The sequence below is a fragment of the Polyodon spathula genome, chromosome 12, assembly GCF_017654505.1.
Source record: "Polyodon spathula isolate WHYD16114869_AA chromosome 12, ASM1765450v1, whole genome shotgun sequence".
NCBI classification, from domain to species: domain Eukaryota; kingdom Metazoa; phylum Chordata; class Actinopteri; order Acipenseriformes; family Polyodontidae; genus Polyodon; species Polyodon spathula.
Genome location: NC_054545.1, coordinates 27,164,288 through 27,185,876, shown reverse-complemented (window position 1 = coordinate 27,185,876; position 21,589 = coordinate 27,164,288). Strand labels below are relative to the sequence as shown.

Genomic DNA, 21,589 nt, shown 5'->3' with positions numbered 1-21,589 from the left:
ATTGCAATTCTACGCATAGAATCAGATCTCCTTATACCACATATGATCATAGAATATGTGATTATGTGTAAAGTGGTATACTTTATATGTGGTGGATTTTTTTTCTGTTTTTTTTTTTTTTTTTTTTTTTTTTTTTTTACTAAGCTGTAAATTAAAATAACTGCCATCAACACGTGTGACTGAAAATTCCTGGAGGCGGCGTCATATCGAGCTCAGTCTAACTGTGTCACTTCCTCTGTTTGCCAGTCATTAACCAATGATAAAGTACGTATTTCTCGTGGCTTAGTGCTGGGAGATGCACTGTAAAAAGAATTGCAACAATAATACATTTTGATAAGGAATCATTTTCTCTCAGGACAAGATCAGACAGAATTCTATTGAATTGTGACAGAACGGGCCAGCTGACGTGAGCAAGCTTGCGAATGGGTTGTAGATATGGCATCTGATTTTCGGGTGAAATTTCTTTCCAAATTCGGGTGAATACTTTTTTTTTTAAAAATCGGGTAGAATTATTTAATGGAAAAATCGTGTTGAAATCGGGTGGATTTTTTTATATATAATCAAGAAAGAATAAATATTCGGGTAGAAATCTGGTTTTATTTAGAAAGAAATAAACAAATGCTTAAGCACAACAAAGTTGCCGTCAACAGTTTAAATCACCAACGTATATTTCCACACATTGGGATATGCAAATTTTTGACAACATCTGTCTCTGTCACATACACATACTGTATATGGAGGCATTTCTCCGTTCCAATCATGTTTTATTTTGTAGTGGAGTTGCAAGTATAATTGCACACAGAATATACGGGAAAACTAAACAACTTTACTTCATGCTCTTTTACAAAGACATACTCATAAAACAAATAACTGGAAAGAAAAGTGTGCAAAAAAAGCAAAAACCTTAAAGCTATATTGCTGCAATTTTGAAAAATCAAAAAAATAAAAAATAAATAAATATATATATATATATATATATATATATATATATATATATATATATATATATATATACACACACACACACACACACACACACACACACACACACACTCTAACAGGTAAATCAGCTTAACATCATCGGTGCCAGTTCTGCTCTGATGCATTTGAATCACAGACAACTGATGATGCGTTTGTGCCTATTCAGGGAGTCTGTGCCTATTTGGCTGGTGGGGGGAATCTGGTTAAAACATGTAAAACCCAATAATCTGACGTCCTAGTTGTAAATCAGATGTGCTCGTGTTGACAGACACCAGTTGCAATGAGGGGCAGGCATATAGGCAACTTTTGCTGTAAGTTTTTTTTTTGTTTTAATTTGAGAGGCATTGAGGCAAGTGGCTTAGGCACTGCACAATTGCTGTTGCCTGTTATTTCATGCCCTGCACTAGTCACAATCATAAATGCCGCTATGCTGTCCTTCATAGAATCCAGGCATAGAAGTGCTTAATACACTTTTTTTAAAACTAGGTTCCTACATTTTTAGTAGGTGAGAGACCACTAGTAAATGCATTCACCGTGTACAATAAAGTTCTCCACACCACAATATATTAAATGACATCTGTCTGATACACATTTCTCCCATTTAGATAAGAGACTTCAATTACAGGTGGATGCATATCACAAGTGTACACCAAAAATAGAAATCCTTCCTGTGTAATACTACTAGTTTACTGCAAAGTTGCATGCATGCAGCAGCTTGTATATTTACTATATGAATGTGTTACTCCCAAGTCCTTAACATCTAGGACATGCAATTAATCTCAGGTGTGACAAGATAAGCTCACAGTAAAGCCCGAAGACCCTTACATGCTATGAAACGTGTCTTATCTGTCACCCAGTATATGGAACAGTGAACAAGCAGCTCAAAGGTCAAAACGATTGGAAAATTGCAGAACAGCCATTTGTCTCTCTATCCCTGGCAAAATGCAACAATTTCACTTCTCTGGGATGGAAACTAAAGCTTGGGCATTCAATTTCTTGTGTTCAATTTACTGGAGTGCATTCCATGGAATAAACATATTCATCACAGATACAAAACAACAAAAAAACTTAGCATTAGAATGTATTTGGATTGGGAGTTCATTTTCGTTCAATCCATACCTAAGGCTGGCTTACCCTGGATTGAAACTTTGGGACTTTGAGACACCAAAGTAACGCTAAACCATTTGTATGTTGGGGGTGGCACAGTCACTAGTCACAACTGTCTATTCCTTGGATCCAAATCCAACTAATTCGGAGGCAAATTGAGTTTGTAGCTATTAGCGACTTCAGCGGACATAAATTCAGTGTCTGCACACTCTGAGGCTTGGAATATGGTTTCAAGAGACAAGGCTTCAGGCCACTGCATGGCACATCAGGGGAAACCTGGAGTCTCCAGGAACCAGGTTCCAAGCCACTATTCCTGAAAAAGTGGCTTCGTGAATGGTTAGTCTTATTTGGCAAATGGATGGCACAGGGTGACAAGTAGCATTATACCCAACTTGTCTTGATCGCTACGATCCACAAATATCACATTCTCATTTCAATAACATTACAAAATGGACTCTAAGTTACTGTAACGGCTGGGTAGCTGTGTAGAACAAAAAAGCTAAACGTGTGAAGTGTCTTTGAACATTGTGACGGGAGTACCCCATCGCTGGTTCTTGAGTGCATGTGTGCCTTTATGGAAGCTGCTGGTACGTACAACAGGAGATGCATTGCTAGGCAACTAACTGCGCAGGTAGGCTCACCTGGTGCGGAGTTGATCGGGAGGGCGGGCGTGCCCGGGGAGCCTGCGTGCAGCTCAAAAAGTGTCTGCACCATAGCTCGAGGCTTCTGCACGGCCACAGCCATACAGACAGGCGCTGAGCGAAAGCTTGCTGTGTTGACATTGAGGAGGAGAGCGTCCACTCCATGGAGAGAACTACTACATGAAACCCTTCCACTCCAAGACGGTGCTTGTGAAGGCACTGCCCAGCCGAGGCCATTTGAAAAGGCTGTTTGAAGAGTCGCCGTGAGGATGCAAAGACTCCGGGAGCCCAGAAGTTAGTTAGTTTAGGGCAGGGCTTCTAAAACTCAGTCCTGGGAACCCCCTGTGGCTACTGGTTTTCACTCCAACCGAGCTCTCAATTATTTAACTAGACCCTTAACTGAACTGATAATTTGCTTAATTAGACCTTTTTACTTGTTTTCAGCTCTTGAACAGTTGCATATTTCAAGTTATCTACAACATTTGATAAGTAACTTGAACTGCAACTGTTTAAGAGCTGAAAATAAGTAAACATGTCTAATTAAGTAATTCAGTTCAATTAAGGGTCTAGTTAAGTAATTTTGAGAGCTCGACTGGAATAAAAACCAGCAGCCACAGGGGGGTCCCTGGGACTGAATTAGAGAAGCCATGGTTTAGGGGATGTTGATCCCAAACAGTATAGAGAAGGTTTGCCTAGTGTTGTGGGACGTTCCTTTTAGTGGGACTAGCGCTCACCTGTATAGTAAACTCATTTTTAGATTTCTTTTCTTTTCTTTATTAAATCAAGCCCCAGGATTACTATTGTTGGTACCCTAACGTTGGACCTGTGTTAAATAAATCTGCACCCATGTGCCACATGTCAACACCCACTGCTCTATATTTGATTCAGTATTATTCACCGACGACCCACGTATGTAACATCTCCCTGTTACAAACCCCTACATAACTCAGCAGCATGCACACAGACAGCCTCACCTATTTGATTTATGATGTGTAGTTTTCTTGTAATTCAGAGGCTTGTACCCTCCATGTCAGGGAAGTCTTGTCTGATCCTTTACTAATGTGTCACTGCTATGAATCACTACTTCTGCTGATGTGCATTCTGTAGCTTAACATGTGATACAAAAAAAACCCTCTTCCTATCCAGCAATTTGTCATCACATTAGTACAGTATTTACAGCAAGATGAGACATATATAGCAATGATCTCAAATATGTAACGTTACACGTTTGCCCACCAGTTACTTATACTAAATTCTAGTATTCCGAGCTTTGCTCAGCTAAAACTTTGCTGATTGTTTTGTTTTCAAGTGTAAACATAATAAACACATTTCGTTTGATCTTGCTGTGGTGTTATAAATGTCTTGCAATATAACAGGTGGTTTGGTTAATGTTTCTTTAGACAAACAAATCACACTAAAAACAAGGTGTCAGGCTGGTCGGTCCCAAGCGTTACAACTAGCTCCACTTTTCAATGCTCTAGTTAAACTTAAAATGGTTATCGTCACTATAAACATTTATAACTACCACTATCTTTGCAGTACATGCAGATGATTTTAGCAGTTACTTGCATGTACAATGTATAAGATTAAGCAGATAATTTAATAGTTTCTTCCTGTACTTTCATTTTTATGTGTGTTGCTTACTTTCTTGTAAATTTTCTGTTCAAGATTTTCAACTGTTTTGCAATATATCAACAGCAACGGTGATACAAATATTATAATAATTATGTTTTGCAAAATGCACTGATTTCCCCCCACTAACCTCCTATGAACAAGTAACTAAGCACGCCTTTTAAAATGCTCACCACACATTTAAACCACGGCTGGGCTTCCTTGTATTCCACGATAATAGCTTTATAGCAAAATCCCGTTCTGATCCAATATGTGGCTCTTTTGACAGTTTTCAGCTTAAGAAACCCCGCAATACCTCCAGATGTGGGGTAGCATTAAGCAGGGGAGTAACCACTCTAATTCCAGGCTTCTGTTTCTCTCCGGGAATCTGTCAGGCCAAGCTGTTTCTCTCCCTCTCTCATGCAGACACACCAAAACGGACTCCGTCAGACAGAGAGCATTCAGTCTCGCGCATACCAAGAGTCCTTTACAGAGCAAGACATTCATGTGCATTTTAAAATAAACTATGTATTACTCACCCCCTCTGCAGCTCTTTTTAAATCCAGCCGTCGCCTAAGAAAGACTTCAGAATCTTAACGGGTTAGAGGGGTCTTCTGTTGCTTTTTGAAAGAAACAGATGGAGCAGTCTACAGTAGCTGCCGGTTTTCTGTTGCAGGCAGTCTGGTTGTGAGTAATGTGAGATCTCTTTCTGCAGCAGAAAGCGGGGAAGGAAAGGCACAACACTCGCTAGAGGGCATCAGGAACACCAGGCAGCGGACCTAAATTAACCCCTTCCGTACGCTTCATGCAAGCCAGCGAGTTGTGTTTCTTTTTCTAAACATTGCCTCATTCCTTTAGATCTTTCCACATTTTTTTCACATTTTATTTATTTATTTATTTACTAAATGGTAGAGAGACGGTTGATTGTTTTTTGAATGTAAGTGCGTGGACAATACTAACTGTAACGTAGTCAGTGCACGAAATAACTGCACTTTTGACTCACTGGTTCATGACTTCACCATAGCGCAGTGGTATTCCTTAAATTATCGCCCCAGGCGGTGTTTCTCCTTCCCCGATAGACTCTGCATGCATAAATCTCTTTGCAAACAAAACTGGCACCCACCCCTTACTGCATCGCAGTGTGCACAACCTGTACTGGTCAGTAAATTTTGCCCTACTTCGGGATTCACTCATTTGTTTTTGTCCCTTATTGTAAGTGACAGAGTATCAGTGGGGAAGCCACACAATATATTCCTCCCCTCTGAATGAGTTGCTTGTTCCTGCTAAAAAGTGTGTGAAAGAAAACAGCATACATGACCTAGATAAAGGCATAACCCTCTGAAACTGAATAATTATGTATTCACCCAAATACTGTACTATAGTGTAATGCCACGAAATATTCTTCAGTTCATTTAACTACAAAACACATTGCACCCTTAGAGCCTGACTGTCACGTTTCACAATAGAATTGACAATTTTGAAATAGGCCACTGTGGAATTAATTCAAACATTAAAATGTGATTTAAAAAAAAAAAAAAAAAAAAAAAAATTGACTTTGTAAATTTCCATTCAAAGAAACAGTAAATTGTATAGTGCCAGTGTGGTCTTTCATGCTTTGAAGACATTGAGACAGACATGTAGTCCAAATATTTGCCTTTGGTAGTAGTGTTTTTTAGTAATACTATTTTCATACAGTGTCACTTGGATAAAAGACCAGCTCTTTATTTTATAAGCAATTTTCATAGTGGATCACCATCACAAAGCACTTTACAAGATACAAGACTAGTGTGTGTGAACTTTGCATCAGTTGCAGAGTCACTTACAACGTCTCACAAGAAAGACAGAGCACAAGTTGTTCAGGGTCACACAATGAGTCAGTGGCTAAGATTTGAAGCAGGAACCTCCTGGTTCCAAGTCTGTTTCTTTAACCACTGGACCACACAGCCTCCTAACTTCATAATTATTAGAAGATGTTGAATGAATAGTTGTTCAATATTGTATGTCGTACTAAAGTTCATCTTAAATGTGTAGCTTGCAGAAGAGAAGTCATTTATTTATTTTTTATTTTGACAAAAGCTTTTTCAGTGCTTGCAATATTATTTCTTGTGGGCCATTGAAACAACTACATATAATTATAATAATAACTAAAAGTAAGGTTTCAAAGGAGTTTTTCTTTTACTGTTACTGTTCTGTAATCTGACTTTCCATCCCCAAATGCTACAATATCATGTCTATATAGGTTTTCAAAATGCAACCTTCAAATGATTAATGATACGTATATAAATGCCCAGATGATTCAACAAAAGAAAACCAGTTTGCTGCATATATTCTATGTGCATCCACTCTCTACATTTGATCAATTAAATTAAAACAGAGCTGTGTGGACTGGCTTAAGATGATAGGCTTTTCTGTTCACAAATGAGAGAAATCTGATTTCACACAGATCCAAACCTGAACCAGCCAGTGGGCAGGATTAACCTTCATCAAACATGAATCCTGTTCTTGCACAATACATTTTTAGGCGTAGTCTTTGAGAGTTCTTTGTCATGTGTGGATTAATGTGTTAGACTAAAGTAAATAATTGCTTTTCAAGAAGCATTCTTTTTAGCAAGGCACACCTGGAGATGACCTTTTAATTATAATCTTTTTTATTTGCCGCACAGTACATTTAAATGCCTTTTTTATTATGTTTCACTTTCTTGTCATGCATTTTTCAATGGTAATATAATCCCTTTGGCATCCAGTTGGATTTCAATATGAATTCATCTACTTAAACTCTTCTGGTTTGTGGTGCCTGGGATGAGAAGCCCTGTTTTACTGTTTTATCTGATTCTGATGACTTTCTTACTAAATATCTTGCTTTACTTTGTAGATAATTGTCCACTCTTCAAATATATCAAAGGATTTCAATGAGCAAGCAGTTTTACAAGGGCAGTAGTATCTCAAAATCCAATTTCTGTTATTGACAATGACTATGGGTAGTAAAAGTATTGCTTGTTAGCACAGACCCCTTCTTTATGTAATTGCTAAACCCCCATTGAATAGATAATTGTACCTCATTATAAAATCATAATTTATAAGCAATCCTAAAAGTACAGTGGATAACCCAGATGTTAACCATTTACTACCAATGTAGAATAGGTGGGGCTATTTTACTCTTAAAACATTTCTTCAAAAGGTCACTGCCAATGCTGGTGCAACATTCAATGCTAGCTGGTAGAGGCACTAGAGAAAGCAATCCCTTGGCAGGTTGTGGCATCAAACAAAGATTCAAGACTACTGCACTACCCAGATATGAAGGGCCTTGTTGTAATATCTTCTGTTCTATCATGTTGACTGCCCTAATATGGGCACCATTTCTCTGGAGGAGAGTATAATGCTGATTAAATGGCATCAATTTTATAACATCTTCTATTGTTTGAATAAGATAACACCAGTGTGTTTTACTAGGAATCCGTCAACGGTGCATCACATGTTCAAGTACAGCATGCTGCTTGGGTTCAAAGCCAAGACTCTTACTAGAGGATTACATTTTAATGTAAAATTGAACATGATTGTGGGCCACTGTCTGTTTGTTTATTTAGGGAACACCTATTAATCTAACTGTGATGTATGCTGTATTAATGTTTTAGTGATTTTTTAAATTTTATTTATTCATTAATACAAACACATGAACATGTGTTCGGCCCATAATGTCGCCTCCCTTCTAGCACCCCCCCCTACTAAGCAGAACTAATTATTTAGGACATAGTTGTTTTTATAATGTTACAAGTGTTTTATTACATCACCTGGCATCTTATGAATGTATACCCTTTGTGTAGAAAAATGCTTCATACCTTCTGTTCTGAACTTAATCAGATTCCATTTATGTATTGATATTTTAAGTGACTTTTTTTTTTTTAATGATTTCTGTATCGAAATACATTTGACCTGGCAAACTCCATTGCTAGCATTGGAAAGCCGGTCTCTGTGTAATTGGTAGCCCCACTGGTCTTGTACTGACTCTCACGAGCCTGGGCCTGTTCTACTGACCAGTTGTAAGAACTGGAATTTCACTGTAGTGCTCATATCCTTCCACACAATACTGCTTAACTATCCCAGTAGGAAATCTGCCTGAACCTGCCTGAAGATAACTAATTAGCAATTCCACAAATACTTAGAGTCAAAAACGGGAGGCCACCTCCCTTAATAAATATGGATTAAACTTTTCTCCCTTTTAGTTTGTTGCTAGAGTAGTCAAACTGGAACAACACATTGTCCTACCTGACTGAGTCCTAATTGTAAAAAGGATATCTGAGGTAATGACAGGTGAACCTCCTTGCCCAGGGCCATAAAGTTAGACACAGGGCTTGGCTTTAAGACTAAGCATATCCTATTTCCTAATACTTGGCTGTAGACTGCCTTCTGTTTTAGAGCTGGGGTATACTTGCTTTCCATAATTGTTCCTTTTTTTGTTTTTATAGACAGTTATTTGTTTTAAAGATAATTAACTGATTTATATTATATCTACAGTCATATACCACTGTCTGCTCTCCTGGTTTGTTGTACCAAATGGTGACTTATGTATTTACATAGTTAAGATAGCGCTCAATTCCATATGTTTCTTGTTAAATGTTACTAGAATACAACAACTCAAAAAATGCAAAATAAAAAAGGTGGGAAATAAGTTTACATACAGCTTTACTACTGAGTAAAGCAGAGTTTACATATGGAATTCATACTGTCCATTTAAACACAATTGTGGAACAATTTGTATATACAAACTTTTACTACCACTGTATAGGCTTTCACCACATTTCCACCCTGGGTCCAGACCTGCCCACTGTTCTTTAACTTGATGTTTTTGTTTTAAATTGGCTGTACATAGTGGAATACACTAAATGATGGGAGCTCCACTTAAATAAAACTTTAGCAACAACCCTTAACCACAGTGGCACATTTCTACAGTAATCCTGGTTTTTATTTAAATGCATTACTCTACTTACCCACACTGTCTCCACCCTTGGTATATGCACATGGTGCTGCTACTCTTTTCAGTCCAAACTACTGTTTGTTCCCTTGAGTGCATACACTGTAGACAAACCCAAGACTCTGTTCTTCAGTGCTGCTAATCCTTCATCTCTCAAAAGTTTTCTCTGTTGACCTATTTTGCAACCTGATTAGAAGTATCAAAGCCTGATTTCTGGATTTCCTTTTAAAATAAAGTTATTAATCTGACAGATATTTTAATAATACCAACATAAACCAATGAATGACCTTTAATAAAATAAATAAGTGCATTAAAGGCAGGTATAGGCATACAAAAAAGTTTCTAGTACCGTTTTATTTGCTATCAGCATGCTGAAATACAGCCAGATGCTATTAATTGTGTTCTGTTGATGGAATTTGGAGCTGTTGCAGTCTTTCATTCCTTGAATAGACCCCTCTATCTTTACATGGCATAATATTTATTACCATGCCTAATTGGGTTAATCTGGTGGCCAGTTGCTTTTTGCAGTTCCTTAAAAGTACTACTGTAATTTTAAACTGTCATTTCCCTACTCATTACCCCACATCATTGTGAATTTAATAAGTTTTGATGTGATTTTACCATGGTAAGATGCAGTCACTATTTATAAGGGATTCAAAGACATATGAAACAATCAAGTAGAATTGCCTGATTACTGAATATGGTCATGCAGCCAGGTGAAGGCTGAAGGCTGGGCAATTGTAATCATTACTGGGGTTACCAGGTGATCCTGCAAGATTACTTAATTGATATGATGCTTTGGATAGTAAAGATTACGGATCCTCCCGTCTGTGATTTCAATGTTGTGAACTCAGTGGTGGCACGGCGTGTATAGAACTTTAATAACGAAACAAAGATGTGTTTGAACAGAACCATGATACACAAATTGTGTGCAATGCAACTGTGATGCAGGTTTCACCCAGGGATGTAATGCAAATGTATGGCTTTATTACACATTTAGCAGTTGAGGGTATATTTACATGGATTGAATTGAGGGTATATTTACATGGTTTGAATTGGATTTCTGTTGTTGCTGCAAAATAAATGAAAGTGTTGTGATTTGCTGAAACAACCTTAAGTGTTGTTCCTTTCTTGGTTAATTAGCTATGCTAATTTTTATACCAGCTGGGTTTCATTTCAATCAAGCGCTCAGTTACTTAATTGCACCAATTTTTGGCTTAATTAATCAAGATTAACAGGTGTTCCAGATCTTTAGCCATTGATGATGTAAAGACACCTATTAAACCTGAGGATCTGGGGCTCTTCAGGACCAGGTTTACAGAAACTAGATCTAATTAAGGAGACACCACATTGACTCTACATATTTTTTTCTTAAACCAACAAAATGAGCATTCTAGTCTTCTGAACAACCATATCAGAGTGAAATCCAGCACGACCGGCTATTATAACTATCAGGAAAATTAATCTCAATGTGTCTTTTATACTACACCTCTAAATCTATACACGTATCACAACCAATATGTCAAGGAATTGAAACTGCTCAATGTGGTTCCCTTTCAAGTGGAATTACAACCATTACCGAATGGGAAGAGCCCTCTCTTACCATCAATCACTGAGTATATATAAAAAAGCTGCCCTATCAGGGCCCTGGTGTGAGGAGGAAGTCCCTCCCACCTCCTGTTGAAGAGGATTCCTCACAGTAGCATATCACCATTTTCTCTCTGTCTACTGAGTCAGGTCACAGATTGCCTTGTGCGTCTTTGTTCTGGAAATTGGCTGATTTGTTGGTTCTTTCAGCCTACAAATTTAATTTACACGGTAAGCTACACATTGAGTGTTTTTTGAGATTGCTCTTGCCTGAGTCAGTTTTACTGATTAAAGTTGGTCTCGACCCCTCTTTTGAGACTGACAAGCAGCCACTATTCTCTTGTACTACCTTGTGTAGTTCAAATTACCGTTGGTTGAGCTATTGTGGTGCTGTAGGGTGACCCCGTGGGCTTGCAGCGTCGTCCTCTATGCCGATTTACTCGGCCTCAGCTACCTTGTAGCTCGGGCCTAGGTGCCCCTCCCAATCCTCGGGCTTTCCTAGTGCGGCTGCGCTTTCCATCAACACCGACGCCAATTGACTCGGCTACATCAACACGGCATCAACTGCGATCTCCTCGGCGCCGACCTCGATGCCATATTAACTCGACACCTGCTTGAACAGCTCCTCGACGCCGATTAATCAGCACTGGTTGTGAACATCTTCAGCGCCGCTCCCGACGCCGATTAAACTCGGCATCGGTCAGAACAACGGCGATAGACTTGGCACCAACTGCTCCGCACCAACAGCGGTCTCCCTCGGCATCGATTGACTCTGTACCGATTCGTCCTTCGTCCTCCCATGAAAAGCATGGTCCCTAAGTGGGATCTGGAACGGGTACTGTGGGTCTTTACGGGTCCCCCACTTGAGCCCATGGCGTCAGCAGAGCTACGCTGTGTTTCCTTGAAAGTGGCGTTTTTAATTGCCATTATGTTTGCCAGACGAATAAGTGAGCTTCATGAGCTGTCCATCAATGACATATGTATGACTTTCACAGGGAATGACTCACTGGTAACATTAAGAACAAAGCCAGCCTTTTTGCCAAAGATGGTCTCATCATTCCATATTAACCAACCAGTGGTTTTGGAAACTTTCAGACCTGTAGACAGCACATGCTTTGCCCGGTCCGGGCTCTGCGCTGTTACCTGGATAGGACAGCGTCCTGGAAATAGTCCAAATAGTATAGTCCAATTGTCTGCTATGGGTCCCGCTCTAGGGGTCAGGCCCTATCGAAGCAACGTGCAGCGCACTGGGTGGCAGATGCTATACGCTTGGCATATGAACAGACAGACTCCTCCTTGCTGGGGGACATTACGGCCCATTCTACCAGGGGCCAAGTGACTTCGTGGGCTCTCTTTCATGGTGCCTCCTTGGATGATCTTTGCATGCTACATGGACAAGTAGTCAGGCATTTGTGCGTTTTTACCACCTTGATGTTGCAAACCGAGTGAAGCTCTCTCTGGGCTCTAGGGTGTTGCAGGCGGCATGCCCTTAGGCGTCATGAGGGCTCTGAGGCTGTACTGTTGGTAATCTGGAGCCACGACAGCTTTGGTACAGCTTCCCATTCGGTAATGGTTGTCATTCCACTTGAAAGGGAATGTTATGGAAGATATTTCCATGACACTGGTTCCCTGAAAAGAATGACAACCATTACCCTTCGAGGTCCTGTCCCCAGCTGACCTCCGATCTCGAAAGAAAATGGTGATATGCTACTGTGAGGACGACCATCTTCAACAGGAGGTGGGTGGGACTTCCTCCTCACAGCAGGGCCCTGATAGGGCAGCTTTTTTATATATGCTCAGTGATTGATGGTCAGAGAGGGTTCTTCTCAGTCGGTAATGGTTGTCATTCTTTTCAGGGAACCACGGTTATGGCAATAACCTACCATTATCCTTCAACAGAAAACCTTGTGGAAGATGATTACAAAAAATAAATTATTTTGAAGGTTAAAGAAACACTTAAAAAACAACAAACGGAGAGTAAATTCAAACAGGCAAGTGTAACAAAAGACTTCATCACCTCCAGTATGCACATAAGCAAGCGAGCAGGGAGTTCATGCCCAATCAGTCCTGACTGAAAGAGATAGCGAGCGCACTCAAGCCACAGGTTAGGACCAGCGATAAAATGGGTCTTATAAATACTCTATCCTGATTGGTCAAAACAGGTCACATGGGGGTGTGACTATTACAGCATATTCCCATGGGTTGAATTTTTTTTTTTTTTCACAAATGGGCGAATCACTTGTAGATATCCATACACAATTAGGATTTTGAAGAAGAAAAAAAAAAACGGTAGCCATATTTAAATTTATATTAATAAACATGACTAACCACATTTAATATATATATATATATATATATATATATATATATATATATATATATATATATATATATATAAAGCCATATTTAAATTCGCAATAAAGATGACTGACAAGGTATATCAATTTTTACCTTCTGGGAAACCAAACTTGAGATGAGATTTTGGATGAGTCTGAATCAGACATCAACACTTATTCAAGTGGTGAAAAAAAAGTAGTACTGCTAGTATCGAACTTAGCAAAGCAGAGCTTCTGGACATAAAAAAAAGGATAAAAAAAATACACATAAGTCAACTGCCTGGGAATCGGGTGTCCTTTTTATGCCACTGTCCGAGTATTTCAAAATACTTTGTTGCCACTGTGAAACGTACCGCAAATCTGGCATAGATACCTCCTGTCACTGCTCCTAGATCACAATAATAATAATATAATAATAATAATAATAATAATAATCTTCCATAACACTGTCACCTCACAGTGCCGCAGGTCTTATGAGAAAGGTTTGTTTTGATGTACATTTAAACATGGCCAGACATCTGCGTGATTGTCCTGCTGCACTTCCTCAGACAATGACAAGGACAACAATGAATCAAACCCCATGTTGCTCGAAATCGCTTGCTGCAGCTCCACCTACTGTTCAGAATAAACATCTAAAAAAGGGCTGTAAATCTTTGCAGCCAGCTACAGCTACTGTCTCGAGCTGAAAAGGCCAAGTTAAACAGTGTTTAGGTAGGTATAGGTAAGAAGGCCCAACCTGGTTTTGTTTAACATGGCGATTTTCATAAATTTGAACAGTTAGCTCTAGTGAAATGTTTACCATAGCAAATTGTACACAATTTGCTTATACATTGTATTAACCACACTTTATTTATTTATATATATTTGAAATAATGAGTACAGTGGTCATATGCTTTTACCTTGATTTGAATCTGAATATGAATAAAACCGACTCCCACGATTGTTGTAAACTTTTATAAGGGGTGCTTGGACCCTTCTATCAGCTATTCAGAAATCAGGCAACGATTAAACAATAAATTATTTTGTTGAAAGTAACTTATCTGCAAATATCGTGGCTAAAAACACCAGAATTGTGGCAAAAAAAAAAACAAGGCACCATACACACTATACATTCATTTCAAGGACTGGAATTGTCTTGAATTTTTCAAAAACTCTAGTTTTGTATTAAGTAACCTTAAGGCATTTTAAATGTAAATGTATTAAATGTAAACAACACACGACTGCCCCTATACAGATTATATTGCCTTTCTGTTGCTTTGTTCAGTGACTTCCCCTGCTCCAGAGTGACCGAGGGAGACTGCGGTTTGCTCTGCAGGTGGATGCTGGGATACATACAGGCGGGTCCATTGACTTAGCCGGTGTATTGTGGGAGACGCGTTTGCAAGATGGCGACTTCCTTGGGAGCGAACACTTACAATAGGCAAAACTGGGAAGACGCGGTAAGGTTAAATATAAAGTTATTTTAAAATACCGAATACATCAGTGTGTAGTAGAATGATTGTAAATACAAGGCGACGCTATGATATTTGGATTAATATTCTTTTCATCTGTTATAAAACCTGCATGGATTCCTTCACCCATTTAAAAAAAAAAAAAAAAAGATCAGCAAGTAAACAATGCAATCCAGAAATTAAAACCTTTTTATGAGTTACAAATTCGACGGAGGGTAGACGTTTGTTACTGGCAAAAAGTGTGTGATAAGGTGTTTTAACTGTACAGTATCAATAGAAAACACATCGTGGTTGGAAAAATGTGGGGCCTTCTGTTTCTCATTGGCCTTACGTACTGTACTCCTAACATAAATGTGTTAAATAGTGGACTGTTGCTTTATTATTGTTTTAATTAAATATTGTTTTATCAAAATTGCCATATAATTCACAATTGTACTGTGCATAACACGTTTTAAAAGCAACTAAACGCTGTTTTTATTTTTATTATGTGTCTAGTTAGATTTCCTTTTTATGAAATGTTTATACATCTGTTTAGCACTTCAGTTGTAAAGTAAATAAACGAATCCAGTGGCTATTAAAGAAACGAATTTAAATAAGTGCACGCATACATTGGGCTATTAATAGTGTTATGAGTTGCACTAGGCACACTTTAAAATAATGAGGTTAATAATACATGCCATACATCTATTAAACAAATTATAATATCCACTGATCCCTCAGTATTTTATTCCGCCTAACGCAGGGCTTCTCAAACTCGGTCCTGGGGACCCCCTGTGGCTGCTGGTTTCCGTTCCAGCCGAGCTCTGTTACTTAATTAGACCCTTAATTGAACTGATAATTTGCTTAATTAGATATTTTTACTTGTTTTCAGCTCTTAAACAGTTACAGAGTTCAAGTTACTTATATTAGCTTATTATAGCTAACTTGAAATATGCAACTGTTCAAGAGCTGAAAACAAGTAAACAGGTCTAATTAAGCAAATTATCAGTTCAGTTAAGGGTATAGTTAAGTGATTGAAAGCTCGGTTGGAACAAAAACCAGCAGCCACAGAGGGGCCCCCAGGACCAGTTTGAGAAGCCCTGGCCTAACTAGTCATTCTCTTTATAGGACTTCCCTATTCTTTGCCAAACATGCCTAGGAGAAAATCCCTATATCCGCATGGTAAGTTGGAAATCACGGTTTCTTTGTTTGCTTTTTTTTCTTTATCTGGAACAAACAGTAAGCAAGGTACCCAGAGAAGTCGCATGTTAAAAATGTTTCAACCTATTTGTTCTTTACTCAATGTGCTGTAAGCTGATCACACTGAGTTATCTGACTAACCAGTAATACATTTTGAATGAGTCTGAATGTACTGTGTAGATCTTTACCAAGTCTCATTTTCCTGAAGTCCATGCATTCTAAAGCAGGTTCAGTATATGAAATCACAAAAAAGCACAGTGTGTTAGTTTGGGTTCAGAGATTATACTACTTAAAAATAGTCATATGTTGTTGGCTAATAGGATGTTTTAATATCATAGTGAAGTTGATATTGATTGCAATATGTTTTTTTTTTTTTAAGACAAAAGAGAAATATGGCAAGGAGTGCAAGGTAAGACTAAGTTGTTTATTATAAAATGGTCTGCATGGCTTCTTGGTAAAACAACTGGGCATTATCAAGTATTAAATAAATCAACCGACTTTTGTCTCTTGCCTTGCATTGTATATTACATGAGGTACAGTTATTTTGTTCATGGCACTTAACTTTCAACACTGCAGACCCCAAAGATGTAATATATATATATATATTACATGTCTCGACACAACAAACCAGTGCTGGTCTTTAGTATGCCCTTGTATCATTTTTGTAATACTTAATTCCATAATAAGATGCAAAATCTATTTAATTGGTTATAGTATGGTTGTCTTTGCAGCTAAGAGTTCAGGTGTGTCATAAGTCTTTCTGTAACTGACAGTATCACCACTATATTGCTTATTTTAAATCATCATATACTCAGTAAATTGAATTGTTAAAGTAATTTTTATCCAGCACATTTCTCTATTTTCAATGTACTTAACAATTATATTTTCAGTTTCACTCCTGTTACATCTTGGCCCCGAATTGTTGTTTTAGTTTCAAATAGTTCTGTATTAAACCCACCCCTCCCATCCCATACAGATCTGTGCCAGACCCTTTACAGTGTTTCGCTGGTGCCCAGGGGTGCGGATGCGCTTCAAAAAAACAGAAGTGTGTCAGACATGCAGCAAACTGAAGAATGTGTGTCAGACCTGCCTGTTGGATCTGGAATATGGCAAGTTGCTACTAAACCCCTTCAGCTGTTTAACTTGGAAATTAGTACTGTTAGTACGTTTCAATATTATTTAACACCCCAGTTTGTACTTCTTAATGTAACAGTTCCAATGCTTGGCTGGATGTTATTTGTACTCTTTGTCTTTCTGCAGGATTGCCAATCCAGGTTCGTGACACTAGTCTGTCCATCAAAGACGACATGCCGAAATCGGATGTCAATAAAGAGTTTTACACTCAGAACATGGAAAGAGAGGTAATTTTTCTGTTTCACTTTTTTTTTAATGTAAGCCTGATGGCAAAAAAATAAGGGATATTATAGACTTGCAGCTTTGTTATATTTACTGTTGGCAATCTAGATTGATATAGATTCACTCCCAAATCTTTTTCCTGTGCTCTGCAGATTCAGAACTCTGATGGGACAAGGGCAATTGGGTTACTGGGAAAGACACCGAGCTCCAGTGACATGCTGCTGAAACTGGCAAGGACCACCCCTTATTACAAACGTAATCGACCCCACATCTGCTCCTTCTGGGTGAAAGGAGAGTGTAAGAGAGGAGAAGAGTGTCCCTACAGGTAAGAAGAAATAACTTACTAACATAGGCTCTGTGCACATCCTACTTCTGTATTCTCTTAAACCGGTATAGTTACTTCTGGTTAATGTCTGCTTGCATTAGAATATAGTATTCAAATCTGATTTTTGACAGCTTCTGAAGTGTGCCATGGCCTTGTTTTACATGTGTTGCCTTCAGGACTTACCAAGGATCACAGTTAATGATGTCCATAGAATAGTTAAACTGCACAGCAAAGCTCCATCAAACAAACTGGAAAAGGGTTTGAAAATTAACGTTTCCAGCTACCTCTGCAACTACAAGGTGGAGCTGTTTAAAATGTTCAGTCTTTGCATATCTGTAAAACTGTTGTGGTAAAATCAATATTTAATAATGATACTTGGTTAATGAGTAAGTTATATTGTTTATGTTAACTTTAAAAATATAATTGACATGAAAATTATTGTATGTACTCTGTTGTGATTATCGAACTGTAAGTATTTTAAAGTTGCTCTTAGGACTGAAGTAATTGTATTTCACTTGCTCTTACTGTATTGTGAATCATGAAATAGGTATATTTTGTGACAACTCTAAGCTGCTGTAAGAAAATAAATAACATGTACTTTATCATGATGATAGCATAACTGTTTGGAATTTAATACATTTGTTTTATGATAAAATTAGCTAAGTGGCAAACTGTACAACATCGTCAAATTATTGTTGTAATGCTGTGATGGTTTTATATTTTATTTCAAGCACTGTATTCCCACAGACATAACGTCTATATTGTTGTCATTAACAAGTATCAAACAAAGACCGGCTGTCAGGTGAAATAAGTGTGAGAGCCAGTTGTTTCAGATCGATGAAGAAGAATGAGAAGCCGCACAGTTTGTGTGGGATACAAAAACTGATATACTGACCCATCCCTACTATGAACTTGTAAGATGGACTCTAGAGTTGAGGAAACCGCTTGTGATTTTACATATAAATTACTTTTTTTTTTTTTTTTTTTTTAATGCTAAAGACAGTAGTCTCTTCTGCAACTCACATTTTATATTTCACTCTCATGCACAACCTTTTTCTCAAGGCACAATTTAGGGGAATAAAATTACTGCAACTACCCTTGCAAAATCCAGATCTCCTTTTGAATATCTGGCCCTAAGTCTTGTGCAATGAGAAATAAGGTTGAACCTTGAAAACTTGCAACACTGTTTTTAACTTTTAGGCATGAGAAGCCAACAGACCCAGATGACCCCCTGGCAGACCAGAATATTAAAGACCGTTATTATGGGATTAATGACCCTGTGGCAGACAAGCTTCTTAAACGTGCCTCTACCATGCCACGTCTAGACCCGCCCGAGGACAAATCTATCTCAACCTTGTATGTGGGCGGACTGGGAGACACTGTTACAGAGACCGATCTCAGGTGAGGATCAGGGCAGTAGACTTCAGTTGGCTTTTGATTTCAAGAATACACATGTTTACATTTAAAGACAGATTAATTAATTAGACGCTTGAGCTGCAGGTCTTTAAACTTAGTGTTTTAAAAAAAAAAGTAAATTAAAACTTCTAGTGGAGTCTTTTGTGGTACCTAAATGAATATGCTCTTGTTTTTACAGGAATCACTTTTACCAGTTTGGAGAGATTCGTACCACAACAATAGTGCAGAGGCAGCAGTGTGCATTTATTCAGTTTGCTACAAGACAAGCGGCTGAACTTGCTGCTGAGAAATCCTTCAACAAATTGATTATCAATGGCCGCAGGCTCACAGTCAAGTGGGGCAGGTGAGAGATCCAGCAGAATTTTAAAGCTGAATATATTTGAAAGCATTTGTTACCAAATAAGAGGACTGTTAAAGCCCACAGGTGTTTTTATTTGTATAGCATATTTAATGCATAGTGTGTGCTGTATTTGTCTTTCATTTTAAAATTAATCTCTAAATAAAGCCCTGCCTACACCAGTAAGGGTCTTATAGCCACAGTAAGTGAATGAAAGCAATGCAGAATTTGCTTTTATGATTTGTTTTATTTATACCAGATAAAGCTCCTTGAATTGACAAACGTAAGAGCTGCATTTTAAGCATGATGGTCTTCCTGTTTCATTCCCTTGGCTGTAGAGATTACGATTCAGAATTTTAAATCAAAGGCTTTGAAATAGGCTGCAGGATTCCTGTCTCAAATAAGAAGCTGTAATTCAGTAGACTCTGTCTGTGTAAATTTAATCAAACCTGGTATCCTTAGGGGTTAAACATAAAAGTGGTTGTCAAAAAAGATGAAAATGTTCATATTTATTTTGCCTTTAGTTTAATTATAAATAGCTTATGCTTGCAAATTAGATCTCCCGTTTGCATCTCTTAATGTAAAAACTGAATATTAATCAACGTTGGCATGTAATGCTGTCAAAGAATCTGTTTTCCATCTTTTTTTTTTTTTGTAATGCCGCTAGTTATTCTTAAATGTCATTGTTCATTTTAGTCAGTTTCTTCCGGTGAAGCAAGAGCAGCGATAAGTTTCAATGTAGCTTACTTGCTCAGCAGCCTCCTGTGCTTTACTGCAGTGACCAAGTTACTACACTAGAGGGCAACCACACATCTAAAGCCTGAAATGTAATCAAAATGTGAACATGCTGCTTCTGCATACGAGCAGTGAAATGTTTTTTGATGCAGTCGACCATTTCTTTTATTTAACGTAAGTCTCTGCCTTCCCTGTGTATCAGGTCCCAGGCAGCGAGAGGAAAGGAGAAAGAAAAGGATGGCGTTACAGAGGCTGGCATGAGATTGGAGCCAGTACCAGGTCTCCCAGGAAGTAAGAGTTGTTTAAAACTACTGTTTGTCTTTCATAGGCAGGCCCACATAGAGAAAGCAAACCAGATGTATTTTAGCAAACACAAGAGCAGGCACATTTACATATTATTAAGACATGAAATGACTGACAGAATGATCTAGTATGTTGCAATAGCAAGGAACATAAGGGCAGTGTTACTTATTTGATGGCAAAATGAATCCAGTTATGGAGTAATAGTTTATGCTTCTGTGGAAATGGTCAGTCCTCAAAAGTTCTGTTATCTGTAAATGTGTTCTCAAAAGTCCACTTTTTTTTAAATTTGTTTTTTTAAATGTCATTTAACTTTTTTTTTTTTTTTTTTCTCCCAGCCCTGCCCCCTCCCCCTGATGCAGAGGAAGAGGCTCCAGCAAATTACTTCAACCTTGGTCCAAATACGTCTCCAGCAGTGATGAACATCGCCCTGCCACCCCCACCAGGCATTGCACCCCCTCCTCCTCCAGGTAACTAACTACAGTGCTGTCCACAGTTGCATTTTGAGCTACATGTTCTAATCTAATTAATTAAACTTGACTGATGATAATATTCATATTTTGTGTAATATGGTGTTATCTACTTGTGTGATTGGCTAAGCTTTAAAAGGCTGTACCTTTGGGAATGTGTTAGTGTGCAGACAAATTTAAATGTAAAATAAAAATGAGTGCTACATATAAGAAACAAATACAAGTGTTACATTAAGTATAAAGTAGAACATTTAAAATCAGTTTTGGGTAAAACTGTCCACTAATTGCATGTGTACATACTGTGTAAATACAGACTACCAGCTCACAACATTTTTCAATTTGTACCTAATGCATTACATTTTAAAGTTTACCCAGCTTTGTTTAATGGATTTATTTAATGCAAAACAACTTCATCATGGTTTCTAAACTTCTTTCCCCGACAGGTTTTGGACCTCCCATGTTCCACTCAATGGGCCCACCCCCACCTCCCCCTCAGTTCATGAGAGCCCCAGGTCCCATCCACTACCCTTCCCAGGATCCCCAGCGAATGGGCGCCCATGCCAACTTACATGGGAATTCCTAACCTCCCTGTTTCTGTCTTTGTCTTTTTTAAAGTTTTTGGTACCCCTATAATTATCCTGGTAATGTATCGATTGCTTAGTCAACATCGAACTGCACAGCTGAAGATATATTTATGCTACTGTAAAGAACATTTGCAAATAAAATATGTGGAGTCTGTAAAACTTTCTACAGACTACCATAATTTCACTGGGACAGTTCATTATAAA

At 38.2% G+C, this 21,589-nt stretch overlaps 2 protein-coding genes across 2 annotated transcripts in view; one reads left to right on the top strand and one right to left on the bottom strand.

The window, feature by feature from the left end:
- LOC121324229 (bifunctional heparan sulfate N-deacetylase/N-sulfotransferase 1-like) overlaps positions 1-5,046 on the bottom strand; it is a 66,449-nt gene extending 61,403 nt beyond the window's left edge. The window contains exon 1 of the mRNA XM_041265887.1: positions 4,880-5,046. The gene's annotated coding sequence lies outside the window, so the exon portion shown is untranslated. The remainder of the gene's footprint in view (positions 1-4,879) is intronic.
- Positions 5,047-14,571: 9,525 nt separating this feature from the next.
- LOC121324535 (pre-mRNA-splicing factor RBM22-like) lies at positions 14,572-21,564 on the top strand. The gene is made up of 11 exons (XM_041266541.1): positions 14,572-14,671; positions 15,791-15,844; positions 16,242-16,271; positions 16,839-16,971; positions 17,123-17,223; positions 17,371-17,543; positions 18,744-18,944; positions 19,138-19,302; positions 20,234-20,322; positions 20,670-20,801; positions 21,245-21,564. Exons 1-11 carry the CDS (start codon positions 14,618-14,620, stop codon positions 21,382-21,384), a joined length of 1,272 nt encoding a protein of 423 aa, XP_041122475.1. The 5' UTR covers positions 14,572-14,617; the 3' UTR covers positions 21,385-21,564.
- Positions 21,565-21,589: the final 25 nt, after the last annotated feature.

What these genes read in the sequence shown, in the direction of transcription:
- LOC121324535 (XM_041266541.1), top strand. Translation starts at nt 14,618, where the DNA reads ATGGCGACTTCCTTGGGAGCGAACACTTACAATAGGCAAAACTGGGAA. An exon ending in CCTGTTGGATCTGGAATATG is followed by an intron (nt 16,972 to 17,122) that starts GCAAGTTGCTAC and finishes GTCTTTCTGCAG; the next exon opens with GATTGCCAATCCAGGTTCGT. An exon ending in TGCACCCCCTCCTCCTCCAG is followed by an intron (nt 20,802 to 21,244) that starts GTAACTAACTAC and finishes TTTCCCCGACAG; the next exon opens with GTTTTGGACCTCCCATGTTC.